At 44.2% G+C, this 20,005-nt stretch overlaps 1 protein-coding gene and 1 pseudogene across 1 annotated transcript; one reads left to right on the top strand and one right to left on the bottom strand.

Moving 5' to 3' along the window:
- The first annotated feature begins 1,425 nt into the window (after window positions 1-1,425).
- LOC101292066 lies at window positions 1,426-3,438 on the top strand. The gene is made up of 3 exons (XM_004308322.1): window positions 1,426-1,749; window positions 1,843-3,129; window positions 3,232-3,438. Exons 1-3 carry the CDS (start codon window positions 1,426-1,428, stop codon window positions 3,436-3,438), a joined length of 1,818 nt encoding a protein of 605 aa, XP_004308370.1.
- Window positions 3,439-12,781: 9,343 nt separating this feature from the next.
- Window positions 12,782-19,850, bottom strand: LOC101291769 (annotated as a pseudogene).
- Between the last annotated feature and the right edge of the window lie 155 nt (window positions 19,851-20,005).

The raw sequence follows: 20,005 nt of genomic DNA, 5'->3' as shown, positions 1-20,005 counted from the left end.
CCGCCTTGGACGACACACCACCTCAAGTCCGCGACCCCATTTCACAAGTTGACGTAGGGACTGCAGAAAAACCCTTACTTATTTCTATCAGTGCCAAGTTGGCGGAGGACGAAAAGGAAACCCTTCTTGCCCTATTATGCGAGTACAGGGATTGCTTCGCCGACAAATACGAAGACATGCCCGGCTTGTCCCCGGACTTGGTCTGCCACCGGTTACCAACTTATCCCGACCGACGTCCAGTACGGCAGGACGGCCGATTCATGCGAACTGAGACTCAAATCGTAGTCAAGGAAGAGATCGAAAGCATGCACCGATCGGGCATCATTCGCGTGGCAAAGTATAACGAGTGGCTGTCCAATGTTGTCCACGTCCCCAAGAAAAATGGCAAGATGTGCGTCTGTGTTGATTACCGCGACCTAAACAACGCAACACCGAAGGATATATACCCCATGTCTGTGGCTGACCTACTTATTGATGCCGCCGCGGGGCACAAGGTGTTATCCTTTATGGATGGAACGGCCGGATACCATCAGATTCCCGTCGCTGAGGAAGATCGACACAAGACCGCCTTCCGCTGCCCTGGTTTTGTCGGCGCATTCGAGTATGTTGTCATGCCTTTCGGACTTAAAAACGCGGGGGCAACGTACCAGCGCGTCATGAACCTCATCTTTCATGACATCTTGGGGAAGTTGATCGAAGTATACATTGATGATGTGGTAGTCAAAACCAAAACACGGGCAACCCACGTTGAAGACCTGCGGCAGGTGTTTACACGGATGCGCCAACATAACCTGAAGATGAACCCCGCCAAGTGTGTTTTCTTCGCGGAGGCCGGCGATTTCCTTGGTTCCTAGTGCATCAAAGAGACATTGAAATCCCAAAGGACAAGGCACAGGCGGTAATCACCGCTTCACCCCCCAACACAAAGAAGGAGCTTCAACAGCTGCTTGGGCGAATCAACTTTCTCCGCCGTTTCATATCCAATGCGGCAGGGAAGGTCCAGCCTTTTTCACCCCTCCTCAAGCTCCAGGGGGCAACCGAGTTCGTCTGGGAACCACAACATCAACAGGCCTTCGATCGGATCAAGGACTACCTTACGAACCCACCAGTCCTGATCCCACCTCGCGACGGTACCCCGCTTAAACTTTATATCGCCGCTGCCGACTTGTCCATCGGCGGACTCCTGGCCCAAGACGATGTGAACGGGGTAGAACACGCTGTCTATTACCTTAGCAGGGTGTTAACTGAGTGTAGACACGATACTCACCTATGGAGAAGTTGTGTCTTGCCCTATATTTTGCAGGGTGAAAGCTGCGCCAATACATGCTTGCCTTTACCACGGTTGTGATCGCTCAATCCGACCTGGTCAAATATATGCTCTCTCGCCCTATCTTACGGGGACGCATCGGCAAGTGGATCTTAGCCATGTCCGAATTCTCGTTGCAATATGTTCCGCAAAAGGCAGTAAAAGGACAGGCAATAGCAGACTTTCTCGCTCATCACCCACCCTCAAAGCTCACGGCGTTTCGCGAGTTGGACTTTGCTGCTGTGGCACTCGCTCCATGGACCCTGTACTTTGATGGTTCACGGACTGATACTGCAGCCGAAGCTGGGATAGCCATAGCCAATCCCGCTGGAGATCGCTTCTCCTACTCGTTCCAGCTCGATTTCAAATGTACCAACAACCAGGCTGAGTACGAGGCGCTGATCATCGGACTAGAGATTTTGTTGGATTTAGGAGTCCGCGAGGTTTAGATCTTTGGCGATTCTTTGTTAGTCGTTAACCAGCTGGTGGAAAAGTTCAAGTGCTTAAGCTCGTCAATTGAACCATACCTGCGCAAGGCATTTGAGGTGTTGGATCGATTCGACGACGTCTACATCGAGCACATACCACGTGAGTTCAACTTCGCCGCCAACGAGCTCGCCCAGGTAGCATCCGGCCTCAGCCTGCGCGACGGCGTGCGCGAGCGTTTGCTCAGGGTCGAGCGCCGTACTCTTCCCTCTTTCATCGCTAGGGGGCAGTTTCAGGCCGCCACCCCCGAAGTTGCGGCCTTGGACCTTATCAACGAGGATTGGCGGCTACCATTTATCGCCTACCTCCAGAACCCCAACGACGCCGCTCACTCCAGGCAGATACGTTTCCTCGCCTTAAACTTTGTTTTACGCAATGGCGAACTCCGGCGGCGTGGGGAAGACGGAAACGACTTCCGCTGCGTGTATGGGAACGAAGCTAAACGTGTCATGCGCGAAGTACATTGTGGAGTTTGCGGTTCGCACCAGGCCGGGCCAAAAATGCGTTGGTTAATCCGTCGCCATGGGTACTACTGGCCAACCATTCTGAAAGACTGTATTGCCTTCGCCAAAGGTTGCCAAGACTGCCAGGCTCACGGACCAGTGCAACATATTCCCAACATCCCGTTGCAGCTTATCATTAAACCTTGGCCGGGTCGCGGTTGGGCGATAGATTTCGTTGGCATCATTCATCCCCATTCTTCTGAGCAGTATAAGTTCATTATCGTCGCCACCGATTTCTTTACCAAATGGGTCGAGGCCGAACCACTCAAGGTTGCCTCCGCCAACTCGGTGCGCAACTTTATTTTCCGCAATATCATCTCCCGCTTTGGTATCCCGGAGTGCATCGTTACGGATAGGGGGGCAGCTTTCATGGCTGATTTAGTTGTTAAGTACTTAAACGACTACGGCATCAAGCTTCTCCACTCTACGCCATATTATGCACAGTCCAACGGCCAGGCAGAGGCTAGTAATAAGGTTATCCTCGGTATCCTCCGCAAGATGTTGGAGTTGAACCCGCGTGTCTGGCATGAGGAACTCTACCACACCTTGTGGGCTTACCGCACTTCAAAGCGCGGCCCGACGGATACTACCCCGTATGCTCTCATGTACGGTCATGATGCCGTCCTTCCCCTCGAGATCAATATAGCTTCACTCCGCGTTCAGGAACAACATCAACTACTTGGCGAGGATTACGTCCAAGCTATGTGGCAGGAGCTTGAAGATCTCGACGAGCACCGCGTCGCCGCTTTCAACAATCTCATCCTCGAGAAACAACGCATCGCGCGTTCGTACGATAAAGTCACGCACGGACGGAACTATGCCGAGGGCCAAAAGGTGTGACGCGCGGTACTCCCACTTGGGGAAAAAACCGACGGTCGGGGCAAGTGGTCCGCTCGATGGGAAGGCCCCTTTATTATTCATTGTATACTCCCCAAGGGAGCATACCACCTGCGCGACTTGGACGGCACCATCCATCGCAATCCTATTAATGGCCGTTTCCTCAAGCGCCACATTGCTGGAGTTTGGGAACGCGAGGATCCTCCACCTCCCCCAGACCCCGTCACTAATGTCAATAGTGTTACGCGCCATCGCGTTCTCGCTCCGCCGCCTAACACTAGGGGGCAATCCGGGATAGAAGACTGATAGAGTACGTTGTAACATACCAGCCTAAAAAGGCCAGTATAAGATTGGGGCCTATTCCAGAGGCCCTAAATAAGGATAACTCTGCTTTTCTTCATTTTCTGTAAACGTGCAAAGTCTAAACGCAAAGGCCAGTACAAGATTGGGGCCTATTCCAGAGGCCCTAAAAAACAGTAAATTCATTTATTTTGCCTTTTTGGCGTTGTTTCAATACAAGTTTCGAACATCGGCTTTGCGGCCGAAGCAACTACATTGACAGAAAGGGTGAAATTAGACTATGTTTACATTCAGAAGCATAGATATGCAGATATTGGAAGCCTCAACCCGTATATCTTGCAGGGTTGAAGAAGAGACTGCCGCCGCATCCTTCGTTTAAAGTCGGCAAACGCCCCGCTTCCATAGACCAGCACGAGCCTTGACACCGGCCTGGACCTAAGACAAAGTGTTGGGAAGCTAGAGGCCCACTGGACCAGGGTTCCTCATGCTACCGGTCATGCCTCGAAGGTGCTTGAAGGGCACTGACCAGAACCTGAAGCGCAAGCGGATGCGAAGCCTCGAGAACCTCACGTTTGGACAGAACAGTTGATGCAAGGCAGAAGGTACCCAACCATTAGTTTGTCCAAACAAAGGCTTGACCTGAGAGTAGATTTTCAGAATCACTCCCGGCCTGAGAGTAGATTTTCAGACTCAGAGGGAACGAAGAGTGGAAATAAGAGGTGGGGGCTTTGCTTTAAGCAGGGACAAGAGGATATACAGAAGGGTATAAGAGCCCATGGCAAGGGGGCAAAGACTTAACTGGTACTTCGGCCCGGCCAAGCGTTTATTTTGCAGCGATTTGCTCCGAAATATGAGCTTTGGAGATAAGGTCGGACGCGTTATTCCATGATGACTGCCCACGTTCCAAGCGAATAGTTACATTGGAAACCCCCGCCGAATCTCGGAAGAAGATTTTTTCCTGAGAAGGCAGTTCTTACACAAGATTCGACAAAGAGCGGGAAAGATTTGATTTAATGTTAATATTATTATAAAGGTTCATACAAAGGGGGCAAAGCGCTGATCAAGTCTAAACCCGCCTAGAAGCCCTATACAAATCTATGAGAAGACCTTCTAAGGCCAACTCTTCAACATCCGCCTGGGCTTGGGCTTCGTCGACAGCAGCAATAGCCGAGTCCAAAGCCTCATGGGTCTCTTCCGCGGCCTGTACACGGGTTTCTGCTTCTTCAGCTCGGGCCAAGTTCTGGCGAGCTTGAGCAAGTTGAGCTTGCAACTCCGCTATCTGAGCCTCTAGGGCCTCCACTTGCCGAGCATAAACAGTACACGGATTCTCTGAAGACGCCTCAGGAATCTCAGCGTCTTCAAGTTCGGCTAAAAGGGCTGCCATCTGATGGTCTAAGGCTTGGCGGACTTTCTCGTGAGCAGCCGACTGGGCACCGGCATCTTGAACTCGGCAAGCCTGCAGCTCGACAGCGTCGATGAGTTCCAACACATGGTCTAGAGCAGGGTTGCTGCCGGCGAGGTGCCAAATCAGAGCTTCATGGGCCTCGCGGACACGCCTCACCAAGTCAAATACATTCATGTGGGGACCTTGGCGCAGTAGCTCGTGAAAGAAAACCCGGGCTAGGCGAATGGGCTCTGGATCGGCAGGCGGGGTAATCCGGGCCCGAAGACGAGCGGTTCGGGTAGCCAAAGAAGAAGTCTGATAGGCGCAAAAGCACCTACAAAGATACCCTATTATCAAATCAATTATATCAATGTAGTAAACAGCAAATAGGGGTCATTACCCGCAGAGGATTGGTGATACTAAGACTTAAACACACAAGAAACACAAACAGACGCGTAAACCAGAAATCTGGCAGACTCGACCTAGGAGCAGAAACCTAATTAATTAGCTAATCTAGACTCAACCAAAAATTATGAAATTAAATACACAGTAACTAGACACAGTGGCGGACTACCACACAAATTTTGAGGGTATTCGGAGTTGGTTTGATTGGTGAACAAAATAGATAAAACAGAAGTACTGCTGAAAACAGAATATTAAAAAGTGAATATGGATGTAAATATGAGAGAAACAATAGCTAGGAACTTCTCTCCACCACTAGATACGCTTCAATCACCCCGAAACAATGTCAATGACTAAAGATGAATGCACTCACAGTTAAGCCAATGTCGTTAGGTCATTAACCGTATTACGTTCTCTTACTTGCCATGTTAAGTGAAATGTCGGTATCGACTTAACTATATTCCCAATTAATTGATCTATGAAATGTCGGTATCTAGACCAAAATAACTGAAATCATAAAGATCTAAGAACGTTTGAGTAGCAACAAAGAATCTAAGGTCAATGTCGGTAGCCTTAGATTACCAAGAAATCACTTCACACAAATACCTGGAAAGAACTTGTTATCTCTCATAGAATATGCAACGATATGTCAGTCATAAACACATTCAAAATAATAAACCCTAAAACATGCATCAAAGTGTCGACTCAATGAAACATGTAATAGAATTATCAATGAACAATCAGTGAAGAAATTCTCATCTAAAATTATATAAATCAATTGGGGTTTGTAAATCGAAGACATATCTAGGGCTTTGATCAGCCCCTAACTACTAAGGAGTTTAGTTACACATAATCTTGATTAAGAACATCAGAGAATACATGGAATATGAAATAAGGGTGAGAAGAAGAATTCTTTTTCCTCTCCTTTCTTTCTTCTCTTTCTCTCTCTTTTTCTCTCTTTCTTTCTTCTCTTTCTCCCTCTTTGGTTCGGCTGCTCCCTTTCTTTTTGTCTCCCTTGTTCGTCTCCTTCTCCCCTCCCTTTTTCACGTAGAAATAGGTTAGTTAACCTATATGTCTTCCATCACCAACCCAACTAGGATTAGGGATCCTAATTAAGCCCAATTATCTCCTTTTCTTTGTTTGACTTCAAAACACCTAAAAACAAATAAAGTTAATTAAAAATAGGAAAACATCACAAAATAACTAAGTAATAAGAATAATTAGCATGATAAAAGTCGCACAAATATGCGACTATCAAAGTCGCCTCGCCAGATGTTCTCATTGGGGCCGGGGTAGTTGGTTCAACCTCTGCGACTGCCTCAATTTCTGGAACGGGCGTTGGGACCTCAGATCGAGTAGGGACTGTCGGTTCTTCGGTGGTCTGGGCCGCTGAGTCTGGTTGCAGAGGAGAGGGCTCAAGCACCAGTTGTAAGTCCTTTGGCGGAACCGCCGAAGGGGCAGCAAAGTCAGAAAGCCGGGTGGTCTGGCCGAGATCTTCATCTTGAGCAGGAGCCGAGGTAGGCTCTGGAGGCGGGCCAGTTTCGCCTAGAGCGTCGGTTGGAGAGGGGGGTTGCACGGCGACTTCCTCGGTAACCGTGGTCTGATCCCCGACGTTTGGTTCCGGGATTGGGACTTCAACTATCTCTGTCTCTCCTTCAATGACAGCGAGGTGAGGTCGGATGCGGCGGCGGACCTGTCAAATACAAAGTTAGCAAATCGTTTGTTGGCTTTAATGAGTTTGGTTCGAAGAAAGGTCGCCTACCAAAGCGTGCTCTTGCCGATATTGTTCATCCTCTAGCAGCTCTTCTTCGTCCTCGACAGGGCGCTTCTGCGAGCTTTCGCCGCTTGTTGGCCGGGGAATGACGGGAGCAGTCTCACCGTCATGGTCCGCCGCGGGCTCCTCTTGAGCAACTGCTTTCCCTTTGTCTCCGGCACCCTCAGGTCTTCTGACCGATCTCCGGCGGGGTGCAGACTGTAAAGGTAGACAGGAGAGTTAGGAGGAAACATTTTGTTGAAGTGGTAAAGGCGGTATGGAATTTACATAGTTGGTGGTTTACCTCGGGTGTGGGATCGCGTTCTCGGATGACGATCCCGGTCGAGCGGCGAATAGCAGGAACTGGTGGGAGCGCAAGCCTAGACCCTGTCGCAGCCTTTGAACTGCTCTCGTCCCGGTAGCGCTGGGCATCAAGAATGACGCGGTCTGACTCGCCCAGAGTGTCGTACAGAGGATAAAAGATGGCAGCAAAGACAACATCATCTGGGAACCCCCAATGGTTGTCGGACAAGGATCGCCACCAAGAGAGATATGCAGGGTCAACGCCCAGTGAAGGCTCAATCTCGAGCAAGTCAGGAGTGAGAGGGAAAATGTTCTGCAGCGGGGTGACTCAGTCGGACTCGCCAATCTTCCTCTAGGAGGTGTACTTGTTCACCGAATGGAAGAGTGGGTAGGGGACCCCTTGAAAGAAGCCAAGTTGTCTGGCGAAGTGGTTAGGGGCATACAGCTCGAAGCCTTGTTCATCCTCGGCGAGCTGAAGGTCGCAGCATGAGGTTGCTCTCATGAAGACGGTCTTGGCGTCAGAGTCCGAATCAGAGCGAGGGGAGAAGCCTGTTGATAAGACTTCAGGGTGACACCGGCGAACCATCATATTTATGGTGGGAGGCGGTTCGAGTTGGTTGTACAGGATGGAGAGGCTGGCGAAGAAGGACAGGGGAGTCCGGTTCGCAGCGTTCTTGCACACCGCGAAGCCGAGTAGTTGGTCTTCGGGCAGAAATTCCAGCGGGGCTCGCCGGAAGAGCGGGAAGTACAGCTGCGTCCATAAGTCCAGGATCCACAGAGGGCCAGCAGAGAGATGGAAGGGTCTTAGGGACAGCATGTGCAGGGTCCGGTAGAGTGCGCCCAGTACGGGCTGCCCTAGCCCTACTTCGATCCCATTGTAGAGTGTCTCGGCCAGCTTTGTCCATTTCCCTGTAGGCTTGTGAGCACTGCCACAGAATATGAATTTATCAAGCCAATACTCAAGGAAAGCGATACCTCCTTCGTGTTGTTCTGCATGGCCGATGTAGAATTTCCTCCATACTCCATACGAGCCTTTCAGGGCGCGGCGGGCCCCCAGATTGCAGGAATGTGTAAACTCGGTCGATGCAAAGTCGCCTGGCGTATATGGCTTTGCATGAATCGGCAGTCCTATGATGGTGAGGATGTCCAGCAGTGAGATACTCATTTGCCCGAAGGGGAAATCGAAGGTGTTGGTGGCGCTGTTCCATAAGCAGGCCGCGGCAGCAATGGGTGCTCGATCAGCATGAAGAGGCAGCGAGAAACTCAAGGTAATGGCTTCGTTGATGCCGGTTGCTTCCCAGATCGCTTGATCGGTCTGGAGGCGAGCCGTGTACCATGCCCGGTCCTTCGCGGTGACGCTGGGCCATTCCCCGACCCGGATATTTATATGAGAGCGGGCTTGGTGAAACCAGGAGGCGAAGTTTCCCGATTCGCGACGCTGGGCAAGGATTGGCCGGCGCACGGAGTCGGTGTAGTGGTACAGATCAGCGGCGGACGGAGGTTGTGAAGGGGTCGGACCGAGCAGGGCTGCCCCTGTTTCAAGGAAATAAATGGGTGTTCCTTGAGGAGGGTTGTTGGCAAAACGGCGAGCGAGGCCGGTCGACCAAGAGCTCGCCGCCGTGAGGTTAAGGTTTGGATCGTTAGCAGTTGGTTTGGGAGCCATTGTTTCTGGGCGGAGTGAGTCCGGTGGTGAAGTTCTGTTGGTTGCAGAAGAAAGGGAAAAGCTTGGTTGGAAAGCGATGGTGAGATGTGGGGACCCGCATCGAGGTTTATCAAGGAGACAGACCGTAACGTCTTTTCAATCAGTAGCCGTAACGAGGAGACGCGATGACGACCGAAACGTCAGCACGTTTCAAATTTCAAACAGTCGCAATGATGAAGGGAGGCGACGATGCCGAAACGTCAGCACCTTTTGAATTGCGGATTCCAGTGAAGTGCTCATTAAGGCCTTTTCGCTTATCCGTTGCGAAGTGGATTAAGCTCAAGGCCTAGGGGGCAATGTTTGAGCCCAGTGGGTAGTTTTGGTCCAAGACTCGGGGTACGTTTTGGATAACATTTGGGCCAGTACCTGTGGCCCTTTTTTAATGCGAATCCCACGAAGGGTGGCGAAGTCTGGCAACACGCGAGCTGGAGTTTTGCAAGGATTCCGATACCCCGCGGGATTCGATGTCCTCGCGGGATCCTTTGTTCCAGTTTGTGTAGGATTCTACAGTGCATGGCGAGGTAGAGTTGGAAATGGACTGTAGTACTCCGCGGGATAGGATCGCTTAATGTTCGAGTTCGCGTACGACGCTACAGTGAGATGATGCGGGGCGGTGAGCGAGACCTAGGCGAGGTCCGTTCTGGACACGTGTTGCACGGATCGCGCGGCTCGCGAGCTGGTCGTATCCTTGTGGAATTCTAGTTGCTGAGTCCGAATGGGTTGTGATTAGGTCTCTGCGAATTGCTTGCGGATCGCTATATAAGGGAGCTCGACACAAGCAATTATACAAAAAAACACACAAGCAATCATACAAAAAACAGTTACAAATCCTCGAGCATCCTCGAAACCCTAAGTTCTAAAGTGCACTTCGCCTTAGTTCTCAGACTCCCTCCTGATTCGCCTTTTTTCCCTATTTGTTGCTCTGCTCACCCTAGCAGTGAGTATCGATTCACAGGTGACAAGAATTCTTACTTGTAATCCCTCATCCGTGAGGTGGCACCGGTAACCCCCTCTTCGCTTGTTCAGAAGTCTGGCCGCAGCGTATTCCTTTCCTCGCCCGTGAGGTGGCACGCCCCGCAATCTCCTTCTCTTTACTTTTGAGTCACCGGAGTTCCGACTCTGCCCCTGCTGAGACGCGTGGCCAAAACAAATTCTTCACTTGGTAAAATGCAATTATCTAAATCATGCTCACTTCATAGAATACAAAATGACACAAACACAACTGCATAGGTTATCTTCAGTGATTATCATGTATAATATGTATCACCATACACCCATGTAAACATAGTTCTAGTCTGGAAAAGCATGACATTCAACTTTCATCTACAGCAACCTACTATACACTAAAGATAAACATCAAAACATTTTTTATTTATTATGTACGTTAACATCACAGCCTCACCCAGGATAGATCCCCAGCATTGACCCTCTAGGCCTCTACCCTTCTTCTCAAAGAAAAGTGTGTCATTATGTCTGAAGATTTAAACACACCCATACATATAACAATGCATTTGCAGCTTATAGTAGTGACAGAAAAGAAATATACACATATATCTTGGTCTAATTGATTACTCATGTGGCAAGAGTATAGACAAAAAAAATAAATAAATAGGATAAAACAATAAAAATAAGTAAAATCAGGAGAAGGAAAACAAATGACAGGGGAACAAGAACATACAAGCATATCTTCTTAAAGAATCATTTCCGTTAATGGAAAATTGTGCCCGCCTCCTTTCTTGACCCAAAGATCGAATTTCTTGCATCCTTTGAGGCCAGTCAGAGTTCAACCTCCGAGCAAAATCTTCAACCTCCCTGAACCAGCAAAAAAAAGAGTATATGTAAGCGCAAGACAAGAGAATATGTAATAGCATGTACAAGGTTCTTCCCTTGTATATTTGTCTTTCCAAACTGTTCATGTAGAGACACAAATTGAGATTTCCATTTGAAACAGCCTCTTCTCAGATTTTGACTGAAGAGAAAGGAGTTGGGAAACAGAAGTCTGGGGTTTCCCAAACCATGTTGACAACTGTATACCCTAAACACCTCACATGGAAACTCACTTAAAATCAATTAGGAAAAAAAAAGAAAAAAAGAAGGAATACTGAACTGCAGTACAGAGTTGACTTCTATTGTTATTAGTGCAAAACTTCTTTTATGCAAACTTCTGAAACTCAAGACAGGTTCAAATCCCTTTTGCAGCTATCGAGTTCTACATTCGTGTGAGTGTTTCTTATATTTCTCAACAAAATAACTTCAATCACTGAAATTTGAGAAGTGCATAAAATATTGAAAAAGTTCAGTAAGAAACAATTGGCAGACTAACCTATCAATTTGTGCTTTTAAAGCTGGATCAATCTCATCATCGATAATTCGATATCACCATCATCAAACTCAAGCTGATCATTCAGACTGTCATGTTCCAGATCTTGTAACGTTAACGCCAAACTGGGACTGGGCCTAAATTTGTTGACTTCGTCACTGGGGCAAACAAACTTTAAACTTTTCGGCTCCTAAACATTCGAGGAAAAAGAAAGTGAAACAACAGAAAATCAGCTACCTGACAATCACAGAGTGAATTATAAACTTCAAGTCTTCAAAAGCAAGTAAGTGATTCAAACCTCATGGCTGCCATTGGCCTCATATAGACAAGTATTTTTCTGCTGATCTTTTCTTCTACGATTCTTCTTTTTATACTTGGATGATTTGATCTCTTTGGAATCTGTGAAACATAATTGCTTTATCTCCAATGAGGCCTTCAAAAGGAAATGAAGTAGAAAATGAACAAACACAATTGCTTTGTTCTTGGACGAATTTTTTTTTATCTTGAACAAATTATATGTGTATATATATTCATAAGAATCCGCATTTTAGAACAACCTAGTATATTCTTCTTCTTCTTCTTCTCAAAAAATTGTATATTCTCAAAAATATATGTATAGAGTGATGAACAAGGAAAAAAAAAAGAAAAAAAAAGAAAGAAAAGGCTAGAAATATATAGTTTTATATAAAACAAAGACAAAGTATTTTTTTCTTTAAATAAAAAGACAAAATAATTTAGAGCCATTGGATTTAAAAGGACAAGATTGTATTTTTATTTAAAAATGACATAACATAATCTTTTTAATTAATAATATGTCTTGGTGACATAGCATGTCATCTAGGATTAAAGCCACAAATCTTAGGCCTTATGCAGATGTTAGCTATCTGTTCCTGGCTATTCCAGTCCAAAGTCAAGGAGGGCAGGAAAATAGCTTAATTTGTTGATGTGTATACCAGCAGCTATGTTAAACGATTTCAATGCTAGGAGAGGTTTTTCCATGCCATTATTTTCCAGTTTTGTTTTCTAGAATGTAAAGGGTATTGGAGCCACAAGTTCCCAAAAGAAGGAGAGATATCAGTTTTGAATGACCTCCCTTTAAAAAATAAATAAATAAATAAATAAATAAAACGTACACGCTCAGTATCAATTTCATGCTCCCTTGGTAAAAGACCACATAATGAACGTCCGAGTTTGTATAGTACAAGTGTACAACTCATCAAGCTGATGACTGCTCTAATTAACTTGACTCATTCATCCGAATGGGATCATGTACGTACGTGCTTCGAGTTAGAATAACACATCTACATGATAAACAGTACTCTGTTTTATTCACTTTCATTAGTACATTAACATGCAAATATCAAGAACTACTATAGTAGCAGCACGACTTTCAGACACAATTCAAAAACAAAACATCACAGAATATAATTAAGAACCATACAACAGTTAATTAGCCATCCCAAAATATTAGAACTTTAAAAGGTGCTAGCCGAGAAGGTTGCGCCTTATGGATTGCAATTCAGATGCAACATCACTTGTATCCATTCTGTTTGTGGGGGATTCTACAGAACATGCAATTCCTAGGCCAAGTATCAAAGTCAAGCACTCTTCAATTTTCTGTGCTCTCACACTCAATCGGCTCTGTTTGAGAGCTTCAGCGACATTGGCGGTGCCTTCTTGAAGAACTAGTGATTCTGAAATCTCTAGAACAAGTTCAGGTAGAGCAGTCTTCACATAATTATGAATATTCAAGCCATCACTAAACATGTGATCAGTTGGTCTCTTCCCGGTAAACATTTCTAACAAAAGAATGCCAAAGCTGTAGACATCCCCGCATGTGGATACCTCACTTCCCATACCATACTCTACAGTTCAAACAACATCACAAATATTTGTCAATACATTTGTGCATAGATAGATTAGGATCATTGTTTTTGAAGTATGTTGCACACTTGCACCAAAAAAAGGTGAATATAATATTTTGAAGCATATGAGTAAACTTACCTGGTGCAGCATAACCAACAGATCCTCTAATTCCAATGGAGCTTGATTGATTTCCAGAAACAATTGTGGTTGGTTTTGAGAGAAACCTTGACAACCCAAAGTCAGAAACATGTCCATTCAGGTCGCTATCCAAAAGGACATTACTTGGCTTGAGATCGCAATGAATGATTTGTGTCTCACAATGGTTGTGAAGATAATCCAACGCACTGGCAACATCAATGGCAATGCCGAGCCTCTGAATAAGACTTGAAGTTTTGGGTGCTCCTGTTACGTCTTCAGCTTTAGTAGATGGATGCAACCACTCCTCCAAGCTACCATTGTCCATGTACTCGTAAACAAGAGCCTTGAAATCATTACCGCTGAAATCAATACTTGAACATGCAGTTAAGATCTTGACCAAATTTCGATGCCTGATATTTCTCAAAGCCTCACATTCGGCCATGAAACTCTTAGATGCACCTCGGTGTAACATGTTTAGCACTTTCACAGCAACAACTCTATCATCTGCAAGAATTCCTTTGTACACGGATCCAAATGCCCCCACACCAATCATATTATCTGAAGAAAGACCATCAGTAGCTTTTAGGAGTGTAGCATATGAAACTTGCAAGACAGAGTTCCCCGAAGTGCTTAATTTAGCTTCTTTCCTTTTCTTACCGAGAAGCAAAAGACACAGCAACACAACAACTCCCAAAAGACTGAATCCGAAAACTAGAGAGATCAGTATTTTCATTTTACGGGACAATCCTCCTCCTTTAGACTCATTAGACTTGCACACAGGAAGCCGAAGACTAGCAATACCGCCGCACAGTCTAGCCTTTCCAGCAACTGAAGTAGCTGTTGCATTCTTGAAAACACCACCAGTTGGCACTGCTCCCAAAAACTGATTGAAGGATAAGTTGATATTCTCCAAGTATCGGAAGCCCTCGAAATACTGTGGAATATCACCTGAGAAATTGTTGCGAGACAGGTCTAAATCTCGAATCCCTCTCAAGTCCTTCATAGATGAAGGGATGAGTCCGTTGAAGGAGTTGCCTTGCAAGTGTAGGAATTCTAAGCTTTGGCAACTACCGAGGCTACCGGGAAGTTCTCCCGATATCATATTGTTAGAGATGTCTAGCTGACCTAGAGCCTTCAACTTTCCAATCTCAACTGGAAGGGAGCCAATAAAGCGGTTTGTTGACAAGTTTAAAGAAATTGATAAAGAGAGGAGACCGTTTAGTAACTGTGGAGGTATCTTGCCATCTAAGTTATTTTGAGAAAGATCTAACACTTCCAACCCGTGACATGCTTGTAGGCTTGAAGGGATGGTGCCGTTGAGATTATTTCCACTCAAGTAAAGACCGTTTAACACTGTTAAGTTTCCAAAAGAAGATGGAATGCTCCCGGAAAATTTGTTGCTATCAAGAAAAATTTGCCCTAGCCTTGAAACTTTCCCGAGATCTGTGGGGATGCTACCTTCGAAGTTATTTTTCCCCATACCCAGTACTTCACAAGATTCGCTAACCCACCTGGGATGCTTCCGTGTAGATAGTTACCTCCAATTAAAAGACTCACCAGATTGGTTGAGAGATTGAATATTGATGTGGGAAACGTTCCTCCAAATTTGTTGTAGCTGAATTCCAACCGAAGCAGTCGTGTGGCATTGATCAAGTCCGAGACAAAACTCAAGTCACCAAGTTTGCCGCTTCCAAGATTATTTTCAGTGACTCTGAATTTCACAAGGTTACGAAGGTTTCGTAAATTTGGCACCTGTCCAATGTGTTTGTTGAATGAACACTGAAAGACCACAAGATTTGTTGCATTGGATAATGATGAAGGGATGGCCCCAGTAAAATGATTATCGGCACTAGAGAACCATTGAAGGTTGGGAAAAGCAATGCCCAAGTTTGAGGGAAGGCTTCCATGAATTTGATTGGATGTTACCTCAAATTCAACTATACTAGAGATGTTATAAATGCATGATGGGATGATACCAGACAAATTATTTATGCCCAAATCTAAATATATTAGATTTTTCAACTGGCATAGAGAACTAGGTATGCTTCCTGCGAAGTTATTAGAAGTTATACCAAATAACTCAAGAGACGAAAGGTTCCCCAAAAGAGGAGGGATCTCTCCTGTTAAATTGTTATTATCAAAAACCAAAAACTGAAGCTTTGACAAGGAAATGAGCTGAGCAGGAATTTTATCGACAAGATTGTTTTTATAAAGATCGAGCTCGGTGAGTTGGAAGCAATTGGATATGTTGGGAGGAATGGTGCCAGTAAGTGAGTTATTGTTTAGATACAATACCTGCAGTCTACGCAAATTCCCGATTTGAGGAGGGATTTGATGAGTGAAGCTGTTGTTCTCAAGATCTAGCACTCTTAAGAAGCTTAGGTTTCCTATGTATGGAGATATGGAACCCACCAACTCCAGAGAGCTAAGCTCCAGCTTCGTCACCCTTTGGCGATGTCTTCGACTGCATGTGATGCCTTGCCACAGGCAGAAATGAAGCGTTTCATTCCATGAGCCTGTGATCTGGTTCGGATCGTGTTGTATTTGATCTTTGATTGCTAGCAGTGCCTGCCTATCCGTCTCATTCCCCTCGGATGGTTCAACCGCATGGAGCTACAACAGTTCAAAACTATTAATGAAGATACCAGAACCAATTCCATAACCAAAAATCTCCCCATTTTCGATTCTTTCATTTGGACCAAGAGACTGAGCTAAGTATGAGTGGTGATTGGTAGTTCTATGAGAGGCATGACGATCTAGTTTATAGGATAGGAAGATTTAGAATATGTGAATATGTGATCAACAAGTACTCAAAGGGCTAGAGAACCCCAGAGTTGATTGCTTGACTCATTAATTGCATTCTACCAGAAGAAGACTGACTTGACTTGCTCAAAGTTAAATAGGAACTCTAATCAAAGTTCAGATTCCAGCAAGAGGGATTGATTGATCCAAATGGAATGTTCATATTGTTTTAGTTCTAGGATAAGATGGAAAAGAAAGGAAAATATCTTTATATGTGGATGCTCTCTGTTCCTGGCTAGTCCATTCCATTGTCAAGGAGGGGAGGCTAATAGCTTTGCTGAGGTGAGGTATACCGCGCAGCATATGGCATTGGCTTGGACTTCAAGGCAAAGAGAAAGTGACAGAATACTTATTGCATTGAAATTTGATGGAATGGACCCTCTTAATATGTTCTCGGCTATGTTAGAAGTTGCAGTGCTAGGAAAGGTTTCTTCAAGACATTCTTTCTCAATTTGGTTATTTTCAATTTAAAGGGTAACAAGAGCCTAATGATAAAATCTTCATTAATTTAGTTGTTATTGCTACGATTGTCCCTAGAAAAGTGAAAGGCTATAGACAGGTTCCCCAAGGAAGGAGAGACCTCTCCAGCTAAATTATTATCTAGGAAAGCAAGTATATACACCTTTTCTTGGGTTCCTGGTACATCTTCTTCCACCTAAATGAAACATCACCTTAAGAAATCACTCAACTACAATCACTTAGGAAAAATCGAAAATGCAGTAAAATTTTACATTCCTCAAACCAGTACAACTGTACCAGTAATGCATCTTTCTTCCGACTGTTTTTGGTGTGTACCAGTAATTATTGGATTCAGCTTTGAAGCAGGTCTGTAGTCGTCTCTGTTTTCCTCTGTTTTGTTCAATAATATGTACTGATTTTCTTCTACAATTTTATTTTCTACTTTGCATTCCAGTAATTACACGCCAATAAAAAGTCCATATTCTATGCGTTGATTGTTAATCCAAGCTTAAGATTAACATTTTAGTAGTTTCAGTTCGCTGCAAGTCGGTTTGATGTAGTAAAACTGATCAGACCGATAGTTAAACACTTAATCACCTCTTCATGGTAAGCTTTGAAATAGCATTTTCATGATAAGCTTATAGACAAAATTATAATTTACAAATAGCATTTCAGTTTTTCATACTCTGGTGAGCTTTTTTTTTAAAAAACAAAAAAAAAATTAAATAACTCAAACACTCTACATATGCCCATTTTGGTTTGAACCTATAACCTCAAAGTTGTTAACTAAACACCTTAGCCAATCAGACAGCTCAACGGCAAAAGCTTCAACACTGGTGACATATAGCACTAGATATCACATAACAATCCTCTATAATGCACAGTATGCACTTGACCATAAGGAAGATATATATAATGGCATGGTATATTGGGATGGATATTATCATGTACCAGCACTACCATATTATAAATTTATAAAACCATTGGTTGTATGTAAGGAGATAATAGATAATAGATATATTGAATGATAAGCTCCAATAAGGAGAACCAGTACGTTGTATACCATAATATGATACACACTGCCATCATCACAACTTGACACAAATAGAAGGTCTAGTACTACTTGGTTCCTCAACTACAAATTTTTAGAGCAAATTACGTCCTTATTGTGAATCCAAATGAAACACTATAATTTACCCCTGGTGTTACCTATAAAGCTGGGATGAAAGGAAGAGACGAGCAATCAAAGAAATCATAGTAAACCTTATTTTTCTTGTAGTGAACTGATCAAGCTGATGAAAAGCACCATCTTTCAATGATCTGTCGGAATGATATGTGTTTCGTGCTAAAAAAACTACCATGGTCATGATTTGATAATTGATGAACAAGAAAACTATTCTATTCTCAGAAAATGAAGAAAAACAAAGAAAAGAGAAAACAATACTTGATATTTCTGGTTATTGATACAAAAACAAAGATGAAATTGATAAGCTTGAAGAGAAAAGAAAACAGATTGGCAGAAAGAGATTGGCTTAATATGTAGAGCAGGAAGGCGACTTGTTTTCCAAGTTGATGACGTCACCAGTGGTGCAGATAAGGATTGGACCTGTTATATTACGGATTGGGCCTATACTAACATTTCTATTTAGGATAACAGATTTACGCAATAAGTAGTAGTACCTCTTTTATCCAATATATATAGTACAATAACATGCAAGTTTCAAGAACCACGATAGTGAAAAAAGGACCTTCCAGAAACAATTCAAGAACAGAACATAACAGAATACAAGAACTACAAGACTATAAAAGCCATCACAATACATAAACTATTTGAAAGTTCTAGCTAGCTAAGTAGATTGCGCCTAATATATTGCAACTCAGATGCAACATCACTGATATCCTTTCAACAGAGCAGGCGAGTCCTATACCAAGTATCAAAATCAAGCACTCTTCAAATTTTTGTGTTCTTACACTCAATTGGTTGGGCATGTGAGCATCAGCGGCACTGGTGGAGGTTTCTTGAAGAAGTAGTGGTTCTGAAATCTCTAAATACGTTCAGGGAGAGCTGTCTTCACATAATTATGAAGATTCAAACCTTCAGTGAACATGTGATCAGTGGGTCTCTTCCCCGTAAACATTTCTAACAAGAGAATGCCAAAGCTGTAGACATCCCCGTATGTGGATACTTCACTTCCCATACCATACTCTACAGTTCAAACAATATCACAAAAATTTGTCAGCATAACTCAATAATAGCTCATTGTATTTTAAATATGTTACACTAAAATGAAAAGATTACCTGGTGCAGCATAACCAATTGATCCTCTAATTCCAATAGAGCTTGATTGATTTCCATAAACACTCATGGTCAATGGGAGAAACCTTGACAGCCCAAAGTCGGAAACATGTCCAGTCAGGTCACAATCCAAAAGAACATTACCTGGCTTGAGATCACAATGAACGATCGGTATTTCACAGTGGTTGCCAAGATAATCCAATGCATTAGCAACATCAATGGCAATGCAGAGCCTCTGAATAAAACTTAGAATTTTGGGTGCTTCTGTTACCTCTTCAGTTCTAGTAGATGGATGCAACCACTCCTCCAAGCTCCCCTTGTCCATGAACTCGTAAACAAGAGCCTTGAAGTCATTGCCGCTGAAATCAATACTTGAACATGCTGTTGATCTTGACCAGATTTCGATGTCTGACATTTCTCAACACCTCACATTCAGCCATAAAGGTCTTAGATGCTCCTCGGTGTTGCATGTTAAGAACCTACAGCAACAAAAACTCCGTCATTTGCAAGAATTCCTTTGTACACAGACCCAAAAGCACCCGCACCAACCAAGTTAGCTGAAGAAAAACCATCAGTAGCTTTTAGGAGCGTAGCATATGAAACTTGCAATACAGAGTTTCCCAAAGTGCTTAATTTGGTCTCTTTCCTTTTCTTACGAATAAGAAAAAGAGACAGCACCACAACCAGTCCCAATAGAGTGAACCCAGAAACTAGAGAGATCATTAGTTTCATTCTACGAGACAACCCTCCTTTTTTAGACTTGCAAAAAGGAAGTCGAAGATTAGATATACCGCCGCAGAGTCTAGAGTTTCCAGCAACTGAATTCACTGTCGCATTTTTGAAAACACCACCAGTTGGAACCGCTCCCCAGAACTGATTGAAGGATAGGTTGAGATTTTCTAGCTTTCCAAAGCGCTCGAAATACTGTGGAATGTCTCCTGAGAAATTGTTGCGAGATAGGTCTAAATCTCGAATCCCTCTCAAGTTCTTCATAGCTGAAGGGATGAGCCCGTTGAAGAAGTTGCCTTGCAAATGTAGGACTTCTATGTTGAGATGTGGCTCAAAATTAATGCTATGTTTTCTAGAGGTGTAGTATTGTTTGAATGGAAGAAATTGGCTGCAATATGCACAAGGTAAATGCATGAGAA

Source organism: Fragaria vesca, linkage group LG7, assembly GCF_000184155.1.
Source record: "Fragaria vesca subsp. vesca linkage group LG7, FraVesHawaii_1.0, whole genome shotgun sequence".
NCBI classification, from domain to species: domain Eukaryota; kingdom Viridiplantae; phylum Streptophyta; class Magnoliopsida; order Rosales; family Rosaceae; genus Fragaria; species Fragaria vesca.
Note: the sequence above shows the minus strand (reverse complement) of the source record. Positions and strands in the feature narration are given on the sequence as shown.